Here is an 11954-nt window from a genome sequence, read left to right as displayed (position 1 = left end):
GTCATGACATGCACCGATGACCTTGCTGCCACAGCTGCTGCTGGCCGCCTCAACAATAGACACAAGGAACACAGCCCACTTGGACTCGATGTCCCCTGCCTCACCCGGGACATGGTTGAAGCTCTGCAGGAGATGGGAGTTGAAACTCTTTCTGACAGGGGACTCCTCCAGACATTTCCAGCAGACCCTCACAACACGCTTGTGTCTGCCAGGCCTGACCGGCATCCTCCCCCACCATCTGAGCCTACTCACCACCAGGTGGTGATCATTTGACAGCTCCGCCCCTCTCTTCACCGAGTGTCCAAGACATGCTGCCGCAAGTTCGATGATACGACTACAAAGTCGATCATCGAACTGCTGCTTAGAGTGTCCTGGTGTCAAGTGCACATGTGGACACTCTTATGCCTGAACAAGGTATTCGCTATGGACAAGTGCAACAACAAAACACCACTTGGATTCAGATAAGGGGGGCCATTCCTCCCAATCACACCCCTCCAGGTCTCGCTGTCATTGCCCACGCGGGCATTGAAGTGCCCCAGCAGAACGAGGGACCCCCTCCAAGGACTCCAAAAAGGGTGTGTACTCTGAACTGCTGTTTGGTGCATAAGCACAAACAACACTCAGGACCCATCCCCCCACCTGAAGTCGGTAAACCCCAACGCACTGGTGCCAAGTCGGTGGGCAATGAGCATGCCCACACCTGCTCGGCGCCTCTCAGCGGGAGCAACTCCAGAATGGAAGAGGGTCCAGCCCCTCTCAAGGACAGTGGTTCCAGAGCACAAGCCGTGTGTCGAGGTGAGTCGCACTATATCTAGTTGAACTCGTGCACCAGCTCCTTCCAGAGCCAGCGTCTGAAATATTGAACATGTTCAGTGTACTCGATTGTCAGCTACGACCCGTTTCGGAGTGGATTATCGGGAGAAATCAGCTAGTAACACACCACAGACCAAATGATAATTGGACAGGGAAATCTCATGATGATCGGGAGTTTGCCGTCCGAGGTCGGGAAGAGGCAAAACAGCCCAAAATCGCTGCCGATGCTATGTTCAGATGGGTTTTCTACGACTAGCTTCAGACACCTCACAGATTTCTGCAGATCTGTTTAAGATATCACTTTTGTAATAAAACCATCTATTTTATTATACATTAAGTCGGCATCCGGAGTTCTTTTTACCTTCAACTATTTTTTCACATCACTTGCTTCAAATAGTTCACAACAAAATGGCATCAAGAACAGGAAAAAAAGAAAACTACAAAAAGGCATCTCGAACCAGTGAGAGGGTCACCACACAATGGAGCCACCACATTAACACAGAAACAACACATACCAACAGATTCATTATAATAATAATTTTTATAACAAGGCAAGGCAAGGCAGTTTATTTGTGTAGCACATTTCATGTACAGGACAATTCAAAGTGCTTTACATAAAACAAAGGCATTACAGATATTTATAAATAGTAAAAGGCATTAATACATAATCACAATAAAATAATAAATTACATTAAAATGATTAAAAGCAAGATAAGTTAAAAAAGTCAACATGCAGATTTCATGCATAGGCGCATGAGAAAAGAAAGGTTTTTAACCTGGATTTAAAAATGTCTACATTTGGTGAAAGTTTACACTGACAGTTTGTTCCACTTGTTTGCAGCCTAACAGCTAAATGCTGCTTCTCCATGTTTAGTCTGGACTCTGGTTTGGACTAGTTGACCAGGGTCTTTGGATCTAAGAGCTCTGCTAGGTTTATATTCTCCTGAACATATCACAGATGTATTCTGGGCCTAAACCGTTCTGGGATTTGTAAACAATCACAAGGGTTTTAAAATCTATTCTGTGACTGACTGGTCTAATTATATGGACTTTAAAATACCTTAAGGAAAGGTTTGTTAACAACAGCCCTTTTATTTTTTAAAGCATTGTTTCTCAGTCCGAGTCCTTAGGACCCACTGCTCTGCATGTTTTAGAGGTAACCCCACCTTAACACACCTGATTTAAATGAGTGACCCGTTAACGGGTTTGGAAAGAACTTCATGAGGAATCTGAATTAGGTGTGTTGAAGTAGGAACATGCCTCAGACATGCAGTGCAGTGGGTCCTGAGGACCTGGATTGAGAAACACTGTTTTAAAGTACGAAAAGTTTTAGGCATTAAATTTGGGGGCAAACTGTCATTTGTTTTTTGGTTGCTTATTCTTCTACGCATGTTTGTTCATAAACTGGGCAAAATCCCACTGAAATGTAATTTAAGGGTACACAATGTTGCAAAATTGGAAATAGCTACTAATTATGGCACAACTCTGACCTTATCACAGCGACTTTGACAGTTTATGCAATACTTACAACACTGGATTAATTTTCCACCACTGCTTAACAAGCGAGACTACTGATTGGTGTAGTTATTTACCAACTCTTCCCGTAGACTGTAACTGAATAAATCTACAATGAGCTCTCAATTCAGATTATGTAAACCCTTCTGTTTTTTGCCCAATTAGTGACTCACTTGCCAGCTCCTTTCATCACACAACTGAGTCCTGTTCTACTGTGTGTTGATTGCATCACTGAGGAATTCTTTCTAGTTAATGTTTCACTAAAAAGACAGAAACACAGAGGACCAAATGAGTCCAGATAACTCACATTAAAGGCTAGAGTAAGGATATATAAATAGAATTGTACAGCACCATAACCCTGACTAGATTTCCTGATTTAGTTTATTGTCACTTACTGTTCCTTTTTTTTTTTTACCATTTCAGTTTTAATAGTTGTAAATTACAACATAATAAAAACTCATGTGGTCCTTACTAGGCCTTGTAGTTGGGCAATACAACCTCAAATGAACCACAACACATGACACAGAAGATTCATTATTTATTTAACAAATTAAGCTAAAATGTAGAAGCAGTGTGAGAAAAACTAAATTCATGCTCAGTGGTTCTGTAGTAACCAGGTGCTGCTAATCAAATACACTTCAACTGATCATTTGCGGATGTGAACAAAAGGAGAAGTGTTGTCATTTTGCAGGTCTGTAGCATTCAGATGTGCATTACCACAATGCCAAGGAGAAAAGACATCAGAAGTAATCAGAAGTCATTGTTGCTTTCCATCAATCTGGAAAGGATTGCAAGATATTTCCAAAAAATCTGGAGTCTATCATCCTGCACCGAGAGAGATTATCCACAAGTGGAATATGTACACGCCAGTTACCAATGTCTCCATACATTGATGTCCTAGCAAATTCACCCTGAGGTCAGACTGTGCAAATCTCAATCCTGAGGAACCCAACAACAACTTTTCGGACTCTACAGGTCTCAGTTAGCATGTTAAATGTTAAGATTTGTGATGGTACAGTTAGAAAAATATCCACTTTTTTTGGGAAATGTTTACAGGGGTAAGTTTATCCTCTCTAAAAGAAAATGAACAGGTTACAGGTTTGAAAGTTGATCCTGAGTTACGACTGCATGGTGGTTTAGCACCGCTGCCTCACAGCGGAAGGTCACTATTTTGAGCCTTAGCAAGGAGGCAACACAGAGAGACAAACATTCACACTCATACTCACTCCTAGGGACAATTTACCCCCACCATCTCCGAGTACTCCGGCTTCTTCCTACAGTCTAAAGACATGCACGTCAGGTTAATTGGTCACTCTAAATTGTCCCTCGGAGTGAGTGTGACCATTTGTCTCTCTGTGATGGCCCTGCAATAGACTGGCGACTTGTCGAGGGCGTACCCTGCCACTTCCCTGTTAATTGCTAGATATGCTCCATCTTTGTTGCAACCCTGAATTAAAACAAGCGATATAGAAAGTGGATGAATGGATTCTGAATGAACCACTTCTGGAATAATGTCCTTCGGATAGTTGAGACCAAAATGGAGATGTTTGGTCAGAATGCACAGCACCATGTTTTTAAAAAAACAAACACAACATATCAGCACAAGCACCTCATAAGGTCCTCATAATAATAATAAAGGTGCAGTGATTTGGGTTTGTTTTGCATCTATACAGCTCCTGAAGTCACTGAGTTCACCATGAACTCTGTGAATAGTTAAGAGTCAAGTATGAGGCCATCTGTCTGACAGGTAAAACTTTGCTGAAATGGAAACAGGACAAGCAGCAAACAACAACAACAAACAGGACAGCATCAAATCTAAAGGAGAATGGCTGGCAAAGAAAATTATTCAAAGTTAAGACCTAAACCTGAATGAAAATGTGGTGGTGGGATCTCAGGAGAGCTGCTAATGGTGGTTCTGCAAGCTACTGAATGACTGGGTGAAGTTAGTTTCGCTTTTCTTTTTTATTTTGTCTGAATAAAAGGAGGGTTTTCCTTTTCACACGACTGTATTTACACTATACTGAAGGGAACATTAGAAAAAAAACCTCAAATGTTCAGTTTCTGAAAATTGAGAAACAAATGAGTGAAAAATGAGTGAGGACATTCTGACTCCGTCACAAATGGAAAAATCATAAAATGTTGACAGTTATTATAGGTCCTCATTAAAAGCCCTGGAAACTTCAGGGTGAGGTGATTTCCCATGTATCTCTTAACCTTTGTTCAAGCAGGATTCCAGTGTAAAAGACCTCACACCCTCATCCCAGACGATTCACTATCCCACAAATGACTTTGCCGCTGACAGTGTACTTTGTCCTTTTCCTTTATGAGGAAGTCTTGTGTTCACGTTATTGAGGTGCAGAATTATAATATGAAGTAAACGACCAATACTACAGAAACAGTAATAATACAGGAAGAAGTAACAGCAGTATTCTTCGGCCAAACGCTAAAGGTAAGTTTTTAGAGACACTAAAATACAGTAATAACTGGATGTATATTTGTTTCTTGTGTAAATCACGTGTATAGGAGATTTACAGTGGTATGTGGATTTATTTAAGGCAAATAGCAAAGACAAGAACTCCACATCCTTACATTTCTCAATGTTTCTCATTTTTCCTGCTGTCAATATATTCCAGGAAGATACTAAAGTCAGGTGGAGTGTTAGTCAGAGCTACGTTTAAAGTCATCGTAAGATACTGTTTTCGTGTATTGAAACACTTTTATTTAATTATTTTGGTCCACATGGATAATTTTCTACTTTGTGGATGACTGTAAGTCACGCTGCTGGCAAACCAAACTCATGACAGCATAAGGGCGATGTTGTTTGATTGATCACAGTTCTGTTACCAGGTAACAGAACAGAAACATTTCACTCTGTGTTGTGTTTGTATAGTGTGTATTTCAGTCTAAATATAAGATTTTTTTTAGCTTCAGTTAACTTCATATAGCCCACAGACAGAAGCCACGACATGCTTTACAAATTAAGTAACTTCTGGGTTTATTTCAGATTCATGTTTGTGAGGCAGCGCACACCTGTGACTTTTATGGTGTGTGTAATCCTTGTTATATGTGAAACTGCAGGTTTGTTAGGACAGGATGTTCAGGAATAACAGTCCGTTTGGCTTGGATACCAACAGCTACACAGGATCCATCCAATCTAAGTATGTATTTCAGAAATTTTGTTTTTTAAGCAGTTATTTATAGATTTTTTTAAAATTCCCTTATTCATCAGTTCTGCTTTTTCTTATTTTCTTTTTTCTTTATTTGTTTGTGTGTGAGACAGTGGGTTTTCAACCATGGAGGAAACATCATCACAAATATCAAACTTGTCAAGACCCAGTGCAAAGTTAATTTACTGTAAGTTAACGTTGCAGCACTGAACCAGTGATGTCTTCTTTTAATTCATGCAGAATCTCTCATAGATCTGCTTTATGCTTCAACAGTGCAGAGATCACAGTACGCAGAATCAATCAATAACATGATGGACAAGTTTCAGTACAGGGTGGAGGTATGATCATGATATCTTTATCATTTAAACGCGTGCAGCTGTAAATCCTGTCCTGCTTGATGTTGAGTTTTAATGACTGTTGCAGCACTTGTTCACTTGTGATCTGGATGGGAAGGACCTGATAGATGTCAGAGACTGTGTGGAGCGTCTTAAGCTATTGGATCAGATGGGCCGTGTGTGGGCTCAGAACATGCTGATGGAGGTGCGCGGTGTCAACCTGCTACTCACAGACATCGAAACCAAGGTAAACAGCTTGTGTCAACCTAATAAAGTTAAGGTAAAGCTAGATGGGAGTGGTTTCTGACAGACTGTCTCAATCACAGGGCATTGCAAGCTATAAAAGAGTAGGATGTTCATCTCTCTTCTGACATTTAGACATTTAAAATTTGAGTGAAAAACAGCGTAATTATGTTGAAATTATTCAAATGATAAATTTGGTCAAGAGTAGCACAAACATAACTAATACTGAAAAAGAGAAATGTTATGTACTGTAGAATGTGCTGCAAGCATCTCTCTGAAATTACCACATCAGCTGCCATCCAGACACCAAACCCAATCCTGTATGTGTTGCAGCAGTATTTGCAGGGTCCAGATACTAAACCGACCAACCTACAGTCCAGACCTGTCTCACATTAAAACGCTTGCTGCATTTTGAAAGAAAAAAATATAAGAGAGGGTCCTGAACTGTTAATCAACTAAAATCCCAAAAGCATGAAGTAGAAAGTAATCAGGCTTCAAAACAGCTGGTCTCTGCAGTTCCCAAATACTTAAAGTATTATTAAAAGAAGGCATGATGCTGCCCAGTGTTTCTCAACATGTACCTTTCCCACCTCTTTGAAAAATTCTTGAAATCAAAGTTATTTACTATTTTAATTAAAGGAAGATTTGTTGAGATGTGTAGTTATCAGTGTATGTGTTACTGATGAAGAATAAATAAAGATGGCACATTGCACAAATTAAAAAGTTTCACAGTTAGCTAAAAAAAAAAAAAAGCAATACTTTCAGGGTAAATATGAATTTCCCTTTGGAGTGATGCAGCTATATGTAAACATTGTCTCTCCAGAGACCAACGCTGATAAAGAATTTGAGGTTTTAGTACAGACAGTTCAAATCTCCCAAATGACTCAGAGTTAAATAAAACAGCAAATCATGAAAATAACGGTGTTAGTCAGTAGTGGCATCAAAGGTAATCTCCTAGATGTATTTTTGTTCTGCTGGATGCTTCCAGTTATTAATATTACAGATCCAGATTTATTTAGACACATCAGCCATTCTTAAATTCACCAACCACTCGGTTTATCATCTTGCAGAGATACCACCAACCCACCAACAAGAACATAGCTGCACATAAAACTCCTCTAACAGTTCATGTATACACTTCTGTGATTTCTCAGGAAGAACTGGAGTCTATTTCTCTCAGTGAAATCCAGGATCTGAATGCCGTTCTGGACGCTGAGGTGTACAATTCCCTGCTCACTGTGTCAGTCCAGTCCAGAAGAAAACCCACAACCACCGTCTTCATGTTCCAGTGTGAGGATGTCAGGGTGAGGACACACCCCTGAAGATGGTTCTTATTGTGTCTGAGAAGTGGAAAACACAAGCAAGTTTGTGTTTCTTGTTATTTCCAGGCTGACTATGTTCAAAGGGATCTATCACGAGCACTGATGCGCAGGAAAGAGGATTCAGGCCCAAGGTAGAGTAAAGCCAGCATGCACAAATACTTAAACCTTTATCAACTTTTAATTTTTTCTTTAAAGTGTCTTTTATACTTTCTGAAACAGCAATGCAAAAGTTCCAGGAAGACTTGAAAGAGCAAAAGTCGTGAAAGAGGAGAGGCCTGCAAGTGACTCATTGCCACCGTCGACAGTTGCTTCTGACTTCGGTTAGCCTGTAACATGATATTCACAATATGAAACACCCCAATGAAAAATCACTGAAATTATTCAAATTGGTGTCAAAACATTTTAAAAGAGTTACTTAGTAGGAACTTAGTAAAAGTCAGAGGTTCTCTAATTCCTGAAGTTCGAGGTGAATATTGTATTTAAATCAGGTGAAAAACATATGACCAGGTCAGGTGCTCTTCTGGGATTCTTTTGGACACTGGGATGTATCTTGATAGCCAGTATTTTGGTATACAATCTATAAACTAAGGCACCTCCATATCATCACACTCCCACCCCAGCACCTCTTTTAATCTGTTTGTGTCTGTGTAGGAGAAGAGGATTTTCCTGAGACTGATCTGGATCTTCCTCTGGATGAGGAGGAAGAAGATGAAGCTGCACCTCGAATTATGCAACTTCCCACTGTGGTATCATCACCACAGCCCTCTCCTCCTTTGTTTTTTCCTCCCCCATATACAGAGCTGGACAGGAATGTTGTGAGTTTACTTCACAATTAGATTAAAACTGTGAAATTTATAACTATTGCTATAAAGAATAATAACATTTACCTTTCAGAAGAAGAATCTAGTAATTCTTTCTTTTCAGGATATTTTGAATCATATTTCTAATGACATAGAGATCTTCACGGGGCAAGTTGCTGCAATATTAGCAAAGAATGCAAAGAAGAAGAAAAAGAAGAAGAGGGGGAAAGGTAATTCAATTTAAAACCTTTAGATATACAGTGCATGTCAGCTGAATGTAAATAAACATACTTTGGTTTTTTTACATTTTAAGTCCTTCCCAGTTGCAAGTTACTTATCTTGTGTTCTGATTTGTTTTAGCTGTGGATGACCTGCCTCATCCAGAAGAATTTGCAGCATGTCTCCGTAAAATCAAATATGGGTTAAACCTTGTGGTTTGTGTCTTAATTCACATTTACAAGCAGTCATCATAGTCTGTGCTGTTCTTGTTCATTCCGTAATGCGCAGTTGTGTAACTTTTGGCAGGCGGAGCTCAACGGAAAGATCTATACACCCAGTGCTCCTGAATTAGTCCACTTCTTGTTTTCTGCATTAGAATTTGTAAGTGACTTATTTCAGAGTTGTAAAAATATTGGTTGCATAATACATGATGAATAGTTTTAGCACTTATTCTGTACAACCATGTTCCACACTATTACACTTAATTAATAATATTTAACAGATTTTCTGTGATGTGACTGTTTCAGCTGCACACTGATTTGTCCCATTAACAGCTTGAGGAAGGAGCAAAAACCTGTTCATATGCCTCAAAAACAGAACTAGAAAGGCACAGCACCGGCCTTCTGCAATTATCTTTGTTGACAAAGTGAGTTGTTCATATTTCACCAGGTGGTGTCTCACTGCCCTGAAGATCTGCCTATGACCATTGTGGCGCCGCTGCTGACACCTCAGTGTATCCGTTTCCTGAGTGAAGAGGCCACCACAGAGGAGGATCAGCTCTGGCAGTCTCTGGGAGATCCCTGGAACATCCCCAGGTGCTGCTTTTATCCAGCAGATCTGATGGATTTTTACATTCGTATTTTAGTTTTAATTAGTGCTGTTGGACTTTACACATAAAGATGGTAATCAGGTATAATTTCAACTGTATGAACAGTACCAAATGGCCAGAGGATGATGAGGACATCCCAATCTACACACTGGAGTTTTATGATGGTTGGCAGCCCCCTGAAGTGACTGCAACACCTGCACCAAGTGAACCTACTAGCAGACGAGAAAGTCCACAACCTTCACCAAGCCTGCAGCCTTCACATCACTTTACATCATCCACACAAAAAGCTAGCTCAAATGGGCAGGTAAGCACTCGTTCTTACCACAGGCTCGACCAGGATAAACAAAAAAAGTCTGACTATTCTTTCTCCACAGACTTTTGCCAAGTGGAGGCCGTCACCCTCACCGTTACGGTACGCACAAGCAGAGATTAAACATCTGTATAATGTGAATGTTTTGAATTACATTGTTCTAAATTTTTGTTCTTGGTGTGTGTTTCAGCTCAGCGAGCTCCAAACCACGTAACATGCGTGTTAAGACTGACTTCATTTCGAGAAACCACAGAGAGCTCACTGTCAGGAAAGGAGAAATCGTTGAAGTATTTGTTCCTGTTCTTTCCCAAGTCATTTCAGTAGCAAATGATTCACACAGAGCATACCTTTGAAGATGACAGCTATTTTTTGCTTTGTTCCTCTGCAGCTGCTGGACATGTCAAAGCAGTGGTGGAAAGTGAGGAACAGCAAAGGGGAAGAAGGTTATGTACCCAATAATATCATGGAGACTAATGATGAGCAGTCTGAGGTAAAAACACAGCAGATCAACATAAACTTCAGCTGTAAAATGGCAACAACAAAAAAAGAAAACTGTCCACACACACACACACAAAAGAAAAATCACTGTGTGTTATTGTTCTGTTTTCCAAGGAGACTGAGGTGTCTCCTGTCCTAACGAGGAGATCCAAACCAGCAGACGTGAAAGCCTGGCTCGAAGACAAAGAGTTCAGCCAAATGTGAGTAAAAACACAGTAGAATTAATTTTATTTAACAAACAGTGCAAAGATTAAGATTTCGAGCACAGATACTGGACAATGCACCTGAATGTAAACATATGTAAAGAGACACTGACCAGCTTTTAGTAAATCATGGGTACTATCCAACAGCAGCATCTAGTAACTGTCAAATATGTGCTTTGAAGATATCTTAGGTTTATTGTATTAAAGACAAAAAAACAATGGAACACTCACTGAGATGTACATTTTTTTAGTACTCTATATGTTGACTCAAATCCTCTTTAGTATGAAGGGTGCAACTTTTTAGAAATGCTTTGCACTTTATCTGGCAAGGTCACAGTATTCATTGCACCCACCTTTCTAGAACTTATTGGGTGATATTAGCAGGGAACATTAGATCAAATTCCTCTTCTATCAAATTCCTGGTGTTTGGGAGTTAGTCTTTCATTCATTTTCTGTACTGCTTTGTCCAATTAAGGGTCATTATACTCCCACCTCTGTGCTTCACTGTCAGGACTAAATAATCATGGTTGTCCTGACCAAGTTCAAGCAGAAAAAAAATGCTTAACACCTTAAGTCAGGCTTCCTTTTATGCTTAGCTCATATATGCAGCTTTGTTCCAAAAAGCTTTTTGCATTTCATCTATAGAGACTGAGGTTACAGAAGGTCCTTTACATCAGGGATCCCCAACTCCAGTCCTCAAGCTCCACTGTCTTCATTGTCAGACCTTCAATGTTTCCCTGCTTTAACACACCTGATTCAAATGAATGGGTCAATAGCAGACTTGTGCAGAGTTTCTCGGAGATCCATTGACTGTAATGCCCATGTTTTGTGTGTTTATCCTTCCTTGCAGGGACATGAAGACATGTAGGACTTACACAAGTTATATAAATTTGCCAGATAACTTTTCCATACAAATCCACAAAGTCAAAATATTGTGTACTTACAGTATATTAAAGGGGTATTGGGCTTTTTATTTATTTATTTATTTTTTACCCAAATTCAACCATTTACTAAAGGTTTACAAAGGCAGCCTTAGAAAACTTGTACTCATCCAGGTCAGGTTTGTAAATTTACAAATGAATAAAACCCCCCACTAACTTGATATCTCCTGCAGCACTGTGCGCTGTCTTGGTGTTCTGAGCGGCTCAATGCTGCTGGGGATGACCAGAGAGGAACTGAAGACGGTGTGTCCAGAAGAAGGAGGACGAGTTTTCTTCCAGCTACAAGCAGTCAAATCAGCCTTGGCTGTAAGTCACAGACCACAGATCAACTTTACTTGCTTCCATTAAAGATAATTTGTGTGAACCTGGTTAATGCTGTCGTTAACACACACAACTTTCTTTCTTTTCAAGACTTAGGATGCCAGTTCGGAGGGGCCCACGCTGTTAAATGACATGGACATCACAATGGATTAAAGAAGAGATTTCAGCTAATAAACAATAGAAAGAGACCATGTTTACAATGAGTTTTGCATATTGTCACTTTTTGAAATCAAGAGAGATTTAACCTATTCTATTAAATGATAAGAATTTCACTTTTAAATATACATTAGTGCCATTTTGAGGTGTCATAGTGAAATGTTTCAAGTCAATGTGTAATCAAATCAACATATTATAGGATTAAACCAGAACTTTATATGAGACTGTTGCAGTGAAAGTAATAATATAATCACTCTGTAACTTGTAAATAAAAGAAAATGT

The 11954-nt window shown here is 39.7% G+C and overlaps 1 protein-coding gene across 1 annotated transcript; it reads left to right on the top strand.

Moving 5' to 3' along the window:
- The first annotated feature begins 4612 nt into the window (after positions 1-4612).
- Positions 4613-11951, top strand: eps8l3a (EPS8-like 3a). Its single transcript, XM_041979837.1, has 20 exons — positions 4613-4777; positions 5407-5486; positions 5609-5682; positions 5769-5833; positions 5919-6077; positions 7228-7377; positions 7462-7526; positions 7615-7715; positions 8047-8210; positions 8320-8425; positions 8556-8629; positions 8721-8795; positions 9084-9229; positions 9349-9547; positions 9618-9655; positions 9744-9840; positions 9942-10043; positions 10166-10251; positions 11369-11501; positions 11607-11951. Exons 2-20 carry the CDS (start codon positions 5422-5424, stop codon positions 11610-11612), a joined length of 1905 nt encoding a protein of 634 aa, XP_041835771.1. The 5' UTR covers positions 4613-4777; positions 5407-5421; the 3' UTR covers positions 11613-11951.
- The last annotated feature ends 3 nt before the right edge of the window (positions 11952-11954 follow it).

This window comes from Melanotaenia boesemani, chromosome 3 (assembly GCF_017639745.1).
Source record: "Melanotaenia boesemani isolate fMelBoe1 chromosome 3, fMelBoe1.pri, whole genome shotgun sequence".
Classification (NCBI taxonomy): Eukaryota; Metazoa; Chordata; class Actinopteri; order Atheriniformes; family Melanotaeniidae; genus Melanotaenia; species Melanotaenia boesemani.
This window is presented reverse-complemented; position numbering and strand designations above follow the sequence as displayed.